We start from the raw sequence: 15875 nt of genomic DNA on the forward strand, positions 1-15875 counted from the left end.
TTATGCGGCGGTTAAATTTTGTTGTTTATTTACGTTTCCAAGCAGGTGCGCGTCATGCGCAGACTGTGTCACTGTGATGAAACTGTCCTAAGTCAAAAGTTAGGATGATTCCTATGTACGAGAGATACGAGTGTTTCTTGAAACGCACATAAGTGCAATCTTATTCCAGTCCTAACTTTACACTTAGGAATAAGACTTAGGATTCTTTATGAAACAAATCAGTAATATACAAACTTTCCTGGTAACAAAAACAGACACATGATGACAGAAAAAGGTTTTCACTTACACCCCAGCAGAGTGCAGGATTTAGCATTTAGATACCAAACTATATTTCGTTTAAAATACCAACATATTGCAGGAGGGGGATTCCCCCGCAATCTCCCCTATTAATGGCCCCCAACTAAGCAAAAATCTCCTACACCCTGGTATACTGTGTATGCACTATCTATTTCAGCGGTACACCCAACAAACCAACCAAAAAAAAAAAAAAAAAAACTACAACAACAAAAAAACGGCAAGTATATATTTTGGAAAAGACTAGAATTTACACTTAAGGGTTTTTTAAAAGAAAGTGGTTTTGTATGAAGCTGAAGTCCAGCAGGCCCACTATTGGTGAACTTTATTATATATTACATCAGATAAGCCACACAAGTGGGTAAAGGGTAATTATTAACAGAATGAACTATTAGGTCCACAGGCTGTTGGCTGCATATGATTTCCACAGGAATAATTTATTATACTTATAATTCAAAACAGGGATATTATACAGTAGAACCCCGCTAATATTACCAACAATGTTTTTTTTTCTCCAAAGAAAAGGTCTTAATAGAGGGGCAGTTTTAATATTGGGGGAAGTCATCCAACACTCGATCGATAATAATTTCTTAATTACAAACAATATTTTTCTTACCTTTAGAAGATGAAACGCTTAAAATAACAATTAACAACAAATAAATTGAACGGCTAAATGCCAAAAATCAATAATTGACCGCAAACAGTCCTAATGTTGCATAAAATTTGTTTGTTTGTTTGTTTGTTTTGGGTTTAACGCCGTTTTTAACAGTATTTCAGTCATGTAACAGCGGGCAGTTAACCTAACCAGTGTTCCTGGATTCTGTACCAGTACAACCATGTTCTCTGCAAGTAACTGCCAACTTCCCTACATGAATCAGAGGTGGAGGACTAATTATTGCAGACACAATGTCGTTTATCAAATAGTCACGGAGAACATACACCCCGAACGAGCATCAAACTCACGACCCCGCGATCCTTAGACCAACGCTCTACCTACTGAGCTAAGCGGGCGGGCTCATTGTATAAAATAGATCGTAATGTAGAACAAATTAGCCCGGTGGCAATCTGATTATATGCGGTGACAGGTATGTTTTGATAAGTATGGTCGCGTGGTCTCAACTTCAAGATTAGAATACACATAAATATACTAATTGGTCAGCGGCAAATTTGCATCAAAATGCAACAAAGCTACATGTAAAATTCACTTTTTCTGGGAAAGTATTCCCCGTACCCCGTGATTTATCCCTCGACATCTGTTTTTGGATAGGTATGCCCCTTATGGCTCATTTATCTTTTAGACATCAATCATACAGTTCATATTTATATGTTCATAAAACGCAGATTTTTTTTTAAATATTTTGGTTATAGAACTGTTTGACTGTGCTCCAATTTAGGAACTATTTAATGAAACACACTGCTTTTAATAAAAAAAAATATAATCAAAAAGAGTAGCATTTAACTAATTTATGTGTACATATTAAAGCTAATTACGCAATACAGAATGTATTTCTTTAACGTGCTTATTAGTGTTTTAATAACAAAAATATTTTGAAAAAAAAAATGAAAATGTCTTTAGTTTACTTTGAAAAAAAAATCTGACCGTCAATCCTGAAAAATATCTGACTTTCATAGAAAGCGACAAATGTTCATATGTAAGAATACCATTTGAGCTGCCTCTCGCATGAACTGTTTAGCCGCGTCATTCCATATAGCTGGGACAGTAAGAACCCACTGTATATCCTCAACGTTGAGTCTACTTTCACCAATTTTCATGCCCAAATATTTAAGAACATCATTTTTGAGATAATCAATAGATAGTGAGAACACTGTCACAGCTGGAAGCTTCTTGCCACTTTCATCTTCAAGTGTAGCACTTCTTTCGATGCCCTTTAAAAATGAACAATAGTTAAGGACGTTTTTAGATTAGTTACATGGTATAGAGATAGTACCTAATTTTTTCAAATCATAGGTATGAAGCTAAAATGCTTTGAAATGAAGGCAAATGTCCATATATTTCTCAAAAATAGATATACTGACAATATTTTAACCAGAAGCGTAGAGTTATGAGCATTTAATATTTTCATATAAAAGAACATTTCGTGATCAAGGAAATATGAGCATGGAGAGCAGAAACATCAAAGGGACATAATATGTTGAATATTTTCAATTTGGGTGCATTGGATTTAACATTCAGCTGTGATCTGGATTGCTAAATAATGATCCATGATAGTGTTCGCTAAAAATATAGAAATTCTGGAACAGTCTGATAACAGCAACAAAATGCTATAACAGAATGCAAATGTTTGAAAGCTCTGCCAGGGATTCGAACCCAGGACCATTCACACATAAGGCAGACACTCTACCACTTCCCTATTACAGAATTAGCTATAGCTAGGCAGTTGTTTAAGTGCACCCCTATTCTCTTCCTGACTACATTACGTGATCTGGAACAATTTTGTTATACAATAACATGCTCGGTGTATAGTGGACGCAACTTGACCCCGATGGTTGACCTTTGTATTATAATACATACTGAGGCACAACCTATTATTGAAAAGGAGTGTACGTAAAACGCTTTGAACATCTCTTTGCATTCATAAATTTAAAATCGTGAATTAGATTTACTGCACCCCTTATTTCTACAATGAAATAATCGATATGAATAATCAGCCTAAGGTCAACCATCGCGGTCAAGTTGCGACTACTATACTCCGGATTATAGATCAACTTTATGCATCAAGGCGTGTCTGTACTTTTAGCTCATAACAATACTGCGGTCAACGCCGAGGATAGCGGATTAGTCATGCCTCACTAATTGTCATTGAATTATACCGGCGTATTCACTTTGTAATACCTAACGGCAATTTTCGTGTAAAGAAAAATATAATATAATTTTGCTAACAATTTAATAGGTAAAAATTGCCCAGATTTCTCTGACGTGTTTTTTAGAGTATGAACTAAATAACTGGTAGTACCAGTGAATTATAACTTACACTGAATCTTTTATATTTGCCCTTTTAGCAGCTGGCGAACGGCAAAGACAGTGAGCCTTGTCTAAATTTAAGCAATCATTTTACCAGTTTCGAGAGGATTTCAATTGATAGGAAATTACAGTTACAAACTAAATACCTTTCTGAAACACACGTGGCCAGTTTTTCAACTCTAGCACTAAGAAAGGCTCAAACCAGCATTAGTTAAGCCATCGCTCAACCTTGTTTTCTAACGGATTTTTACTAATACTCGGCGGGTATTTTTGCGATGTATTAGCTAAGCCTTGGTCACACACTATGAAGATGTAGATACAGTCATCGGACCGTTTCGCTGTACGTTTTCATAGATAAAACGTGTTACTTTGGTGATTTACTACTTCTCATAGAAAATACAAAGACACATTAAAACAAAATACAAAGACACATTAAAACACAAAAGCACTAGCGCCCGTCAAATGAATGAAAAAAAAATTGCTGTGAAAAAAGGTGAATTTATTTCAAGGTAAGACTACAAGCATTCCTATGTTTGCTCATTGTCTTATTGTTTTCATTATTCCTAAATGTTCCACCTTTCATGTACAAAACACGTGTAATATGCACTTGTAAGTAGGAATGCATTTGTAAATTTAAATCAATAGTATAGGTACTCAAATTACACTTGCAAATGCATGAATTTCAAAATCCACACGTCACTGAAAGGAGACGTATATATACAGACGTGCGTATCCATGAACTTTTATATATATATTCACCTACATATTTGTGCGTTACATGTATTTATAATTAATTACATGCACTTATATATTTATGCTTGCACGTATATTTTGAAACGTGTACAAACGTAGCGAATTTAGTAAAGTTAAAATGGAAGAGTTGAATGTGTTACATTTTTAGCTCGACTTTTCGAATAAAAAATAGAGCTTTTGCACTCGCCAAGTTTTTCTTCTATATAAAGTAATACCTATATAATACTAGCTTCACTGAGAAAAAATATGTCCAAAAATCCAAATCGTCGTACATAACGGAAGGGTTTGCTCAGTCCTGTATCATTCCCTCCCTCCTCAACATTTCTGCTTTAACTTCATACTGGAAATTTAATTCCATGTCTAAATATTCCGCCTGCATATTTTCTTAAACCACCTATGCCCCAGGTTTAAAATAACAATAGAAAGATAAGCCATTGCTGACACCGCTCAAAGTAGAAAAATCCAATTGAAGGTTTAACTTTTGTCGAGCCCCGTTATTCACGTGCTGACTAAATCGTTGTAAATATACCCGACACGGCTTAAGTCAGAGCTTAAGTCATTACTTAATAGTTGAAAAACTGGCCAACGAAGTCGTTAGCATTCACTGTCATTCAGTATTATGACTAAGATCGACTGTCATTCATTCATTCCAATGACACATAGACATAGTCCGTTGTTTACATTTTTAATCCTAACCGGTGCTCTTGTAAAAATCACTATGTTTTGAAAATTCGAAGTATGCGAAAAGCTCTGGTACGGTCTCTACATGGTATATGAATGATTTTAAACCAACAATTTACTTAACGTAAATGTTTAAAGTACAGACTTAATCAATCATCATCTAAAAACAAACCTGGTCTTTAAAAAGCATCATTTTAAATCTTTTGTAGAAGAACCATTGCTCTTGCTCGTTTATCTCAACTTTTTCTGCATATTTACTTTCGGCATCATAGCCAAAAGAGTCCGTAGTTTTACCATCAGGTTTGATCAAAATGCAAGTTGGACCTGGAAATTAATTATAACTTCATTAATTATTTTTGACAGGTTCTGTTCAACATCAAATCTGTTATAGACATGAATCTGTCTTAAACACTTTTATGAGAATAAAATCTGAAAAGTAGATCCCCAGGAAGCACCGTGAACAAGTCAAACAATGAAAATTGCCGACTCGGTTTGATTGAGTCTGTTCATGAGCAGTAATGGAAAATGCAACACTACCCACGCCCCCAGCACCGGCTTAAGCAATATTCAATTTTCAAATCTTAATGAGTTGAAATCAATGTTCCCGAAGGACCAGAAAATATAACAACACTGAGATGAAGTCGGGTGACTTTTTACGGCCTCCACACAGCACTTAACACTCGCCGTTGTGGAGTAAATAAAATCTGTTATGTAGATCCCCCGGAAGCACCGAGAACAAAAAAAACAAAGACAAATATCAAACAGGGAATGCCACGTACCAAAAACGCAGCCTCCCCAAAACGAAACCCACAGCACGCAGACGGGCACACCACAAACACACACACACATACACGCGCACACACACAAAGCCAACACATTAGGACAAAACGAACAAACAAAGGAACACAGTGGGGCACCGCCTTGGAACGGTCAGTGGCAAAAACACCACTGGGGAGCTTAAACCGGTTTATGGTGCGCACCCAACCTCACTCTTACCCCCACCATATTCCAAAGACACGGGACAGTGTAAATAAAAGTAATCCCCTCCAGGTGAATCTCTAACACACGCAATGGAAACAAAAAGGCATGGCATGTAAAACCAAAAATGCTCGTGTATAAATATATAAAAAGCAAACCTTTAGAACCAAAAACGTATGTACTCAATGCCTTTTCAGAAGACAGAGCAACAAGAGAAACACCCTTAAGGGCCCGACGAAACAGGCCAGAAGACAGATATCAAAACAGTTCAGTCCTGGTAGTATTTAAACACTGCTTATCATAGAGTCCTCCCCCTCTTCCGTCAGACACAATCAAAGAGGGAAGCGTAGTGTCCAACTGTAAACGGGTTGAACACTAAACATGCGGTATGTCTCAAAACAGTTGGGTCGTAACCCGTTTTAATAAAACGTTTTATAATTTTACCAAATACATTTGAAAAATTACCATGACCCAAGATCTTACGAAGTTTGTAAACCACATCCCCATAAAAAACGGGTTTAGAAATACCTTCTCGCAGAAGTGTCTTTAAATTACTATTGAATTTTAAAACTAAATCAGAATTACGATAGTAAAATTTAGCAAAATATTTACGCAATTTGTAATAACGGTAGCCTTGCTGAAGAAGTTTACTTGTAATATATTGATTACGTTCATTGAAATGCTTGACATGACTACACGCTCTGGCAAACCGAATTAATTGAGAAATATATACCCCATAAGATGTAGTCTAAGGTACATCCCCATCCAAACGGGGAAAATTTACAATACTAAAATTAAAATCATCCCTCTTGTCATAAATTTTGGTATGTATAATTGTCATAAATAGAGAGATGTAAATCTAAAAATGAAGCATCAGTATCCGAATTGTTAGTTTTAATTAAATGAAGCTCCCTAGGATAAATAGTACCCACCAAGTCATACACTGAAAATTGTAGATTCGGTTCTAAGGCTGTGTTTTTAGGGCTCTGTGCTTCCAAAAAATCTACCCTTACCTATCATCTTTTGTCTTTTTTCCTCCTTCTCCTCACTCCCCCTATTGCAATTGCGCTGCCTTGTTTTGGCATCCCCCACCTCTAATTTGAGTAGGTTTTCGTGCCCCCCTTTATTTTGGCTGCCGGAATCCTCAGGCGGTACACGATTTTTTCCTGCTTGTATTCCTGCTAGGGCGTGCCCTACAGTGTTGTTGTATCTTACTTGTCTGTTTATCTATGTTAGTTAGCTGGGTGTGGCTGTGTGTGTTTATTTTTGGTACATGAAAGTCTGCGCTATTGAGGTTTACGTTGTAGTGTAACTGTGATTAAGGAACGTAGCATTCCCTTTGTATATTCATCCTTGTTCTACTTTCCCCTTTAACCTCATCCCCACCCTCTCCCTTTCTACTCCTTACCCCTTCCTCCCCCTCTATCTATACTTTGCATAAAATTTAAATGTACTTGTTGGATTTTTGAAGCTGTAATACTTTTCCGTTACAGCTTCTTTTTTTTGTTGTGGGCCTACTTTGCAAATATGTGGCTTTTAGAGCTCTGAGCTTCAGAGAGACCTACCCTTACCTATTATCTTTTGATTGAGTCTGTCCATGAACAGTAATGGAAAATGCACATTGTTTAATATTCTGCTTTTATTTATTAATAAATTTTGCAGGCCCTTTTCCCTGCAGTTGTTGGTAAATATATAACTGCCCTGGAAACTTTTTGTCCCAAGTAGAATAGTCATTCAAACATAAATTGGTATAAAGTTGTTTCGTTTAAATGTACATGGATTTTCATGAACTGGTAGTAAAAGTCTCTCCGTACATTCAGTCAGAGCTGTTATGTTTCGATCTCTTCAGATCATTCAACACGAGATTTATATTGTGTTAGTGTACTATATATTTAATTTCTCAGCTTGAACATTTCGACATGGGTGACTCCAATATTCCGGCTATAATAGCTGCATCTACACTACAGGTCATGATCAGGCTCTATCAAACCTAGCTTGCAACATTTTCATTTATGTCGTGTTGGGCCACCTGTGGTTTTCAACTAATTAGTTCGCAGTAGGACCAACAATCACAATCTGCATACTTTATCTATTTTGTGTCGAATAACCAAATAACCGAAAATGACTTATTGAAATACCAATCAGCATTTAGTGATACCTTTCTCGGAGAGAAGTGCTTCTCCTAGCCACGGCATCGAAGAAATTTTGGGTGGATCTTTCTCATACTCGTGCCTGAATGAAAACGCCCATCCCGAGTATGTTGTTCCAAAATCGATTGCTACTACAGCCAATGAACCCATTTTTCTATTGTACCAGCAACATCAGTATCAAGACATCGACACATATGTTTGTTATGGTAAAAGCGAACACATAACGACAATGGCGTTTTTGACGTTCAAGATGAAGTTTAGTTTTCTTTTTTGCTGACTTTATATCAAGTGTCAAATGTCTGATCACCTGTGCACTGAAACGAAAGAAGACCTTAAAGATAAAATAAATCTTTACGTATCTAAAGCTAGAGTGAAGCTCAAACATAGTGAGTTGCATGATAAATCAATCATTATTACTATAGATGGATGTGTTCATTGTTTTTACCAACCTGGGTTACATTCACTTATGTTGAACTTGTGAAGCCCTTAAAACTTGACATTGTAATTTGTTATAATTTCATGTACTTTGATTCGGAATTTTTTAATATATACGCCAGACAAAAGGTAAAATATTTGAGAGAATTATGCTTGGGGTTTGAAGACAACTATTTATATAGGAGTATAAAATATGCTGTAGATTAGCTCGCATATAACTTTCCTTCTAGCTGATTCATTAAATAGGGTTACAAGGAAATAGAAATAGTACTGGTTGAATTCAGAAAATATCAAAACAACAACATACTGCGGCAACACCTGCGGTTATCAAGGTCGTCGCCCGTATGATCTCAAATGTCAATCTACCGACATAACGACAAATGGCAGTCAAGTAGGAGCTTGTCTCAAAACATTGAAGCGTTTCCTACGTTTGACACTGTGCAAATCAACAAATGAAGAACAAGGTTCTGGAGGCTGTATAATAATTTGGAAATTGCGTATGGAAAAAAAATTGCTATTTCTGACAAGGCTATGATGTGCTTAGGTGGAAACTTATGGACATAAGTGGTTGTGCTGCATCAGAAAAGGTAACAAAGATCATGAGAAACTTCAGATTGTTAAGCGTTTTTCTTTTGCTGCAGGATATTTTTGCTTGGGTTGGAGTCATGTTTTAAAGCAATATTGAGATTAGACCTGTCCGCAAAAGGAGATTCTATAAAGAAAATGTTTTAATAACTTATTAACATTTTAGACACTTTGTGGATAAAGATTTGTCTAGTTCAAATCGAGAAATGATCGCTAAATATTTGGTATTCCATCAAGAATATCCGGCCATTCATCTAAACAGATATTGGACTATCTAATTACGAGGAAAATTAAATTCATAACTCCCAACAGATGAATTCAAAACTCTCTGTATGCATCACAGATTATAGGGAATACCAAGGAGACGATCAAAATGCACACTGTAAAGGCTCTTTAAATGACTTAAATAAAAAACCTTAAAATCAGTCTCCAGGACCAATGGAAGAAACTGTACCAATAAACTATTAATTCAACTTTGGCGTTAAAGGAGGTAGGTTACCTTTATATTTGTATGTGCGCATGTCCAACCGGAAGCTAACGTGACGATTTACGACGACGTTTACGACAAACTAAATGTGTTTGTATATTCATTCTTCTGAAAACAAATCATAGACCTGTCTTCGATCTGACGCTTTATGGTTTAATAATGCAGAAATAATGAATAAATTGCCGCAGAAACGCTTCAAAACAATGTTGCCTTAAAATGACGTCATTGACGTCATGACGTTACGTGTCGGTTACCGCGCAAAATTAATAGCTTTTATCTTGAAAGTACGTAATTCTGTGCATTTTTTTATTCAAACTATTTTCAAATAACCATTATTTGCTGAAATATTTTTATGAGTCTTTTGCTCTGAATGATAATCAATATTTTGCTTCTTTTATGTAGTTATATTGAAATGTTATGCGGAATGTAAGAAAATGGATGATGGTAACCAATGTTATTTGGAATATAGTTGGGTGAGAGGTTACTTGTTACGGCCATTTTTAAATAAAAAATCTAACAGTTTGATTTGTAATACCTATTTTTCAGGTTCCGTTGATAATTTGTTATTTATATACTAAAACTAAGATCTAAAATTGTTCAAATTTCAGTAGAAAATTGTGGTTTCTTGAATTGAATTGATGTTACCATGGAAACGAAGCCCGTGACCTATGTATCTAAATGTAAAATTCAAAAGCGTTGACACTAGTCTATTTAAGAAACACAGCTTCGGCTTTTTATTTTCATTTCAACAATATCCATGAGAATAATAGCATGCTGAACGAATTTTCCATGAAAAATGCCAGATGAGGGTACTGCTGTAAGTATTCTAAGCTTAGAAATTTGTTTGAATAAATGCAGATAACACGAAAATATAACTTACGTTAGAAATAATATGTTTTAAAGCTACATCAACTAGAAAGATAATCATATTCAATATTGTTTTATAAGCAATTACGACAAAAAGCAAGATATAAGCCATTTTAAACATCTCTGTTGCCATGGTTACTTTAAACTTTAAGAAAAATAGGGTACCATGTATAGTGCTTGGTATTTTGCTAATAATATTACCCAAATATTCCATGTTGGTCATTAACAGAATGGCACTGAAGCCGTCGAAAACCCCTATTTTTATACATAGTTGTTTAAAAATGAGAGAAAATGCGTTACCATGGAAACACGAGCCCCGCGACATATACATTTTAGTCTTATATTAGAAAGCTAACGTGCATACTAGTAAAATAATAGATTATGCTGACTTCTACGGATATCAATGAAACTAAAATACACTGAAAAGTGTAAAATATCCGTATTTTCCTTCTTCTTTCAATATGAAATACCTTTGGAGGGTCATGTTCTTCAAACCTGGATAAAAATTGAACTTGAAGGGACAGAGACAAACGAAACTGAGATTTTAGCAGTTGAAACTTCATATTACACGAAATACAAAAAGATGCTGCGGTTCAACTAATTTGAATTTACCCTTGTAACAAGGTAACCTACCTCCTTAAGCATTATAGCAGAATGATTTAATACTGTAACAGATCTTGAAGCGACCGTAGTTACAATTACAAATATATCATTAAACATATACGTATGCGTATATTGTTTTCAAATATTATTCGAACAACTCCTGTATTACAAGATAATATCGGTAAAACCGATGGATGCGTCCCGATGTGAGATTATTGTATTTTAAAAGCACGAAAGGGAATTCCAGCAAGTAGTTGTTGAGAAAACGCATGTACAAGATATACGCATCTCCTTGAGAGTGAAGCTTCCTATATAAATCTGAATTCCAGTCAGTGGTTGCTGAGAAATACTCCTTTTTTAATACTATGGCTTATTTATGCTGAATAACTAAAGGACAGTAACTCAGTGAAAAATTATCCGACCGGAAAATGAAGCTAACACGCGCATTCGCTTTTAGGAGTGAAGCTTTCTATGAATGTTCACTGAATTCCAGTCAAAGGTTGCTGAGAAATACTCAGGACAATAAATGTGACATCAGTATACTAATGTTGAATGATCAAAGGGCAATAACTCAGTGAAAACTCATCCGACCGAAACATAAAGATATTACTCGTATCTCCTATTTCGAGTGAAATTTGATGAATTCCAGTCAGTGGTTGCTAAGGAATACTCCTGACAAGCTGTGGTGCAATATTAATCTAATGTTGAAAAACAAAGGGCAATTATTCATCCGATCAGAACACGAAGATATTCGCATCTTCGGTTAGGGGTGAAACTTCCTATTAAGTTTTGCTCAATTTTACTGTGTTGCTGAGAAATAGTCTGGACAAGAATTGCGGGACGAATGGATTGACGGATGGTCGAACGGAAAGACGGCAGGACGGACGGACGGACGGAGCGGCGACGTAAATACACCAAATTACTTCTGTTGATTTTGAGATCAGTAGGTCAAAGGTCATGGTCACAGTGACCCGGAACAGTTAAACAGTTTTCGGACGATAACTTGATAACGTTTGGGCCTAGGATCACACAACTTTATAAGCAGGTTGGTCATGACCAGCAGAAGAACCCTATTGATTTTGAGTTTAGTAGGTCAAAGGTCAAGGTCACAGTGCCCCGAAAAATTGAAACAGATTCCGGACGATAACTTGATAACACATAGGCCTAGGATCACAGAACGTAATAGAGAAGTTGAACATGACCAGAAGATGACTCCTACTGAGTTTGAGATCAGTAGGTCAAAATTCAAAGTCACATTGACCCAGAACAGTAGAACTGTTTTTGTTAAATAACTAGAGAACACTTTGGTCTAAGATCAAGATTTGATACGGAGGTCACTTATGACTGGTAAATGACCCATAATTTTTTATTTGAGGTCAGTACGTCAACAGTCCAGTGCACAGTGACCAAATAATTTCTCTTCCTTGGGCAGTTACTGAATGCATCAAGGGGGCATTTCGTGTTCTACGAGCTCTTGTCGTAATTGCTTTTCTTTTCAATGGAATACAATGGCTAACTTATGGAGATAGTATTTAACTCTTAAAATTTTACCCTACCGTATCTCAGATGTTTCCTTTTTGTATTTCAGTTACCATGAAAACAGCGATGGTTAAAATTTTCATATCTTCCTTTTCACAATAACTAAAACAGAAATCTTTTTCATGTAGTTCATAATATTTCGTATTTAGAATAAAAAATAAAAAGGAAAGAGCAGATTTCCCTGGAGCACGGAGCACTCCAAACACAACCAGGGAGCCATGTATAGCAAAATAGGCCTGCAACAAAAAGGAAATTGTAGTGGAAAGCAGTAGCAGACAAGTTGCTTCAAAACTTCCAACAACAAGTACATTTTAATTATATGCAAAATACAAAATAGGTAAGGGGTAGGTACAGGAGTGGGGGTGTTGGTGCGGGCGTAGTGAAAAAAAAATAAGGATGAATATTCAACAGGGAAACCCACGCTCAAATACGCCGTCTCCCTACATTGCACACGCAAACACGGACGTGCAAGAGACAAATGCAAGCAAGCGCGAACACACATGAAGCTAAATTAACAGACAAGCAGAAAACGACACAATGGGGCACCACCTAGAGACGACTGGTGGCCAAAATATGGTATGCACCTGACCTCATGCAAAGTTAAAAAAGAGGGGCGTAAATGCAAGTGGGGCGATGTAGTGGGGGTGTTGGAGGAAAGAAACACCAACAACAAACAAGGCGATATACGTAAAATACAGTACAAAATTAAGAAATGGACAAAAAAACGAGTTGAATATAGGGGCACCGCCTTGGACGGTCAGTAACCTATATAAAGGAAATTGTTAATATAAAGTAATGCACAGTGGATATTTGTTCGTTTCAGGGTAAGATCGAAATCTCTTTCACTGAGTAGACACCAGATGTAATATGTCTATGAGCGGCATAATCGATGAGCTATCAGATTGTCTACTGGTAAAACTCTTGACCGTCAATCAAGAGGTACGGGGTTCGAGGCTCGGTCCAGGCACTGGAAATCTCTGAGATTCCACCGAGTGTTTCCCGCTTAACTATTAAGCCAGTACTGGTTCTTCCAAGAAAATACGGCTTTACGTTATCGATGCTGTACACCGAGAACGTTTATGACCCAGACTGTCTATTCGCAAAGAGCTAGACTAAGTTGGCCAGACTGGCCTGTGTCTAAAATATTTCTATCTCTCTCTTATATATGGAAACAGTTTGTCGGAAATTCATGCGTGAAAAACAGCTTATGAAGGTAGGGGTGTGAGAGGTTGGCATTATTGTTTTGAAAAACATTTTCTGACTGACTTTGGAGTTGCTTGAAACAAAACTATTTTGGCTTCAACATATTGAAAAAAAGATCTGGCTCCAAAATTGCTGAAAAAAAATTCTGGTAAGATTTTTTAAATTTAGGGAGTGTTCACTGACAATATTTGCAACTTTGAGTAATTTAAGGACCATAACTCTAGAAATATTGATCCAAGCTTGCTGGTTATCGAATTTGACCTAGATTTTTTATTTAGAAAAAAATGTTTAGTTTTCGAGCGGATACTATCAATTTGGACCAATTCAAGGGCATAATTCTGCAGATACTAGTCCAGACTGGCTTTTTATTGAACTTAGCCTAGATTTTATATACATGGGTTATCCTGATAAAATTGTTCTTCAATTATTTTCTTAGAATATGTTTCTTCATTCAGTACTGCCATGATAACAGTATAAACTGCAGTGAGACCTCTGTAAACTTGAGTCGGTTTAGTATATATATCATAATAACAACACATAACCACTGTCTATTTGTTGTTATATGGTTCAGTAAATGAACGTTTAGACGATTGTGAAAATGTTGATATTTTCTTAGTTATACATTTGAAGTCAGCATGAAGTACAAAAGGTGCCATGAATTGTTTATGAAAATTTTCAAATTATACCTTACTTCCCACTTCTGGTATTGTTTTCGCTTAATAGTTAAACTATTCGGTATATGTGCATTTAATACTCTTTCTTTAGAAAAACATTGAAGTTCTATTTTTATGATTTGTTCTGTAAAACATCAATGTAGGGATAAAACACGTTTTTTTGTGTATTAACGTCTGCAGTAGCCCGCGGGATTGTTTGTGACCGAGACCGAAGGTCGAGGTCAGAAACATATCCCAAGGGCTTCTGCTGACGTTAATACACAAAACAAACGTGTATTGTCGCTATTCTTGCATAAAATACATTACACGACGACTTTATGTATTGTTTTAATATGTGATGACTTGACGATTCCGGTACATTTTTTATTTACCATTCCTGTTGTTCTTAGAAACGGTAAACATGTTTCAAATATCCGTATCCAGGGCCCAGAAATAAACAACACTATCAAAAGCACATCCTGAAGGTTTTTAAGCAATTTTTTTATCTCTCGTTATTACAAACATAAAATTACCAATACTTGTTCATATCATTTCACAATTTGGTGGACTCGATCACAATTTCAAGAATAATAACTTTACATTCGAGTTATATTGAGTACGGACACAGTTTGAGTACGGATGAGTACGAACGTAGTGTCAAGCTTCCAAGCTGTTTATATAAATATTCGAGAAATTAGATAAAAATAAACCGACTGATACTTACCAAAATCATAAATATGATTCCTAAAAACAAAGAATCGCACAGGTAAACACGCGATTCTTTAACATTTACGGTTGTCTACAAAATCTGAATTGACGCCGAGTTCTAAAAGGGGAGTAAACAAGGGAAGAAACGAGTACGAACATTGTTGGGGGCAGCGCATTTGGCGTTATTTACTGATACAGTAAAACATTCTATGGTTTAGATTGCATCTTTAATGCTTCAAGAAGAGGTTTTACGAAAGAAACAAGACGCAGATACCAGATGTCAATCTGCGCAGAAATACATATACGTCCCTGGGAAAGCATTTCAAAAATAAAAATCGGCTATTAACAGCACGTGAATTGCCTTGTTTGCACACGATTTTTCTCCCGTTAATACATGGACGGATCCAGTGAAAAAAGTAGTTTTTATGCAAGAATGTATCACAATTTTAATCCAGACAGAGTGAGTAAGAACCTGTGGTTCTTCGAGAAACATTTTTTTTAGTCATCAAATGTACTTATCTTCATATTCATTAATTAATAACATGTCAATTTATATTGAAGCTTTGTAATATAAAATGGACACATTTTATTACTAGCATAACCAAATACATAAAATGGGATACATTCTGAATATCTATTTTAGATACTTGATTTAATGTTACCAGACATTTGATAGCGGTGTACTCACGTTTTTCAATTTATTTTTAATATTTTAAATTTCTTTGGTGATCTTTTTTCAACCTAAATGACATTACCGAAAACATTCATTATCATTATTCTGTATATTTATTAATCCTTTCTTTGCATTTTTCAAAGGTTTTGGTAATTCTAAATAACCTGGAGCAGCGAAGGGACTATATTTATATAGATCAATGAATGCAATGGGCATCTTCCTACACCACCCACTACCTTCTGAAATCCATTTACCATTTTTATGTATCATTTCATCATATGCC

At 35.8% G+C, this 15875-nt stretch overlaps 1 protein-coding gene across 1 annotated transcript in view; it reads right to left on the minus strand.

Moving 5' to 3' along the window:
• The window catches only part of LOC128547423 (heat shock 70 kDa protein 12A-like), a 55983-nt gene that overhangs the window by 33855 nt on the left and 6253 nt on the right, over window positions 1-15875 (minus strand). The window contains exons 2-4 of the mRNA XM_053520217.1: window positions 7848-8153; window positions 4884-5035; window positions 1957-2181 (exon numbers count right to left, since the gene is read on the minus strand). Coding sequence (XP_053376192.1) covers window positions 1957-2181; window positions 4884-5035; window positions 7848-7989 — 519 coding nt within the window. The 5' untranslated portion in view covers window positions 7990-8153. The remainder of the gene's footprint in view (window positions 1-1956; window positions 2182-4883; window positions 5036-7847; window positions 8154-15875) is intronic.

The sequence above is a fragment of the Mercenaria mercenaria genome, chromosome 12, assembly GCF_021730395.1.
Source record: "Mercenaria mercenaria strain notata chromosome 12, MADL_Memer_1, whole genome shotgun sequence".
Lineage (NCBI taxonomy): Eukaryota > Metazoa > Mollusca > Bivalvia > Venerida > Veneridae > Mercenaria > Mercenaria mercenaria.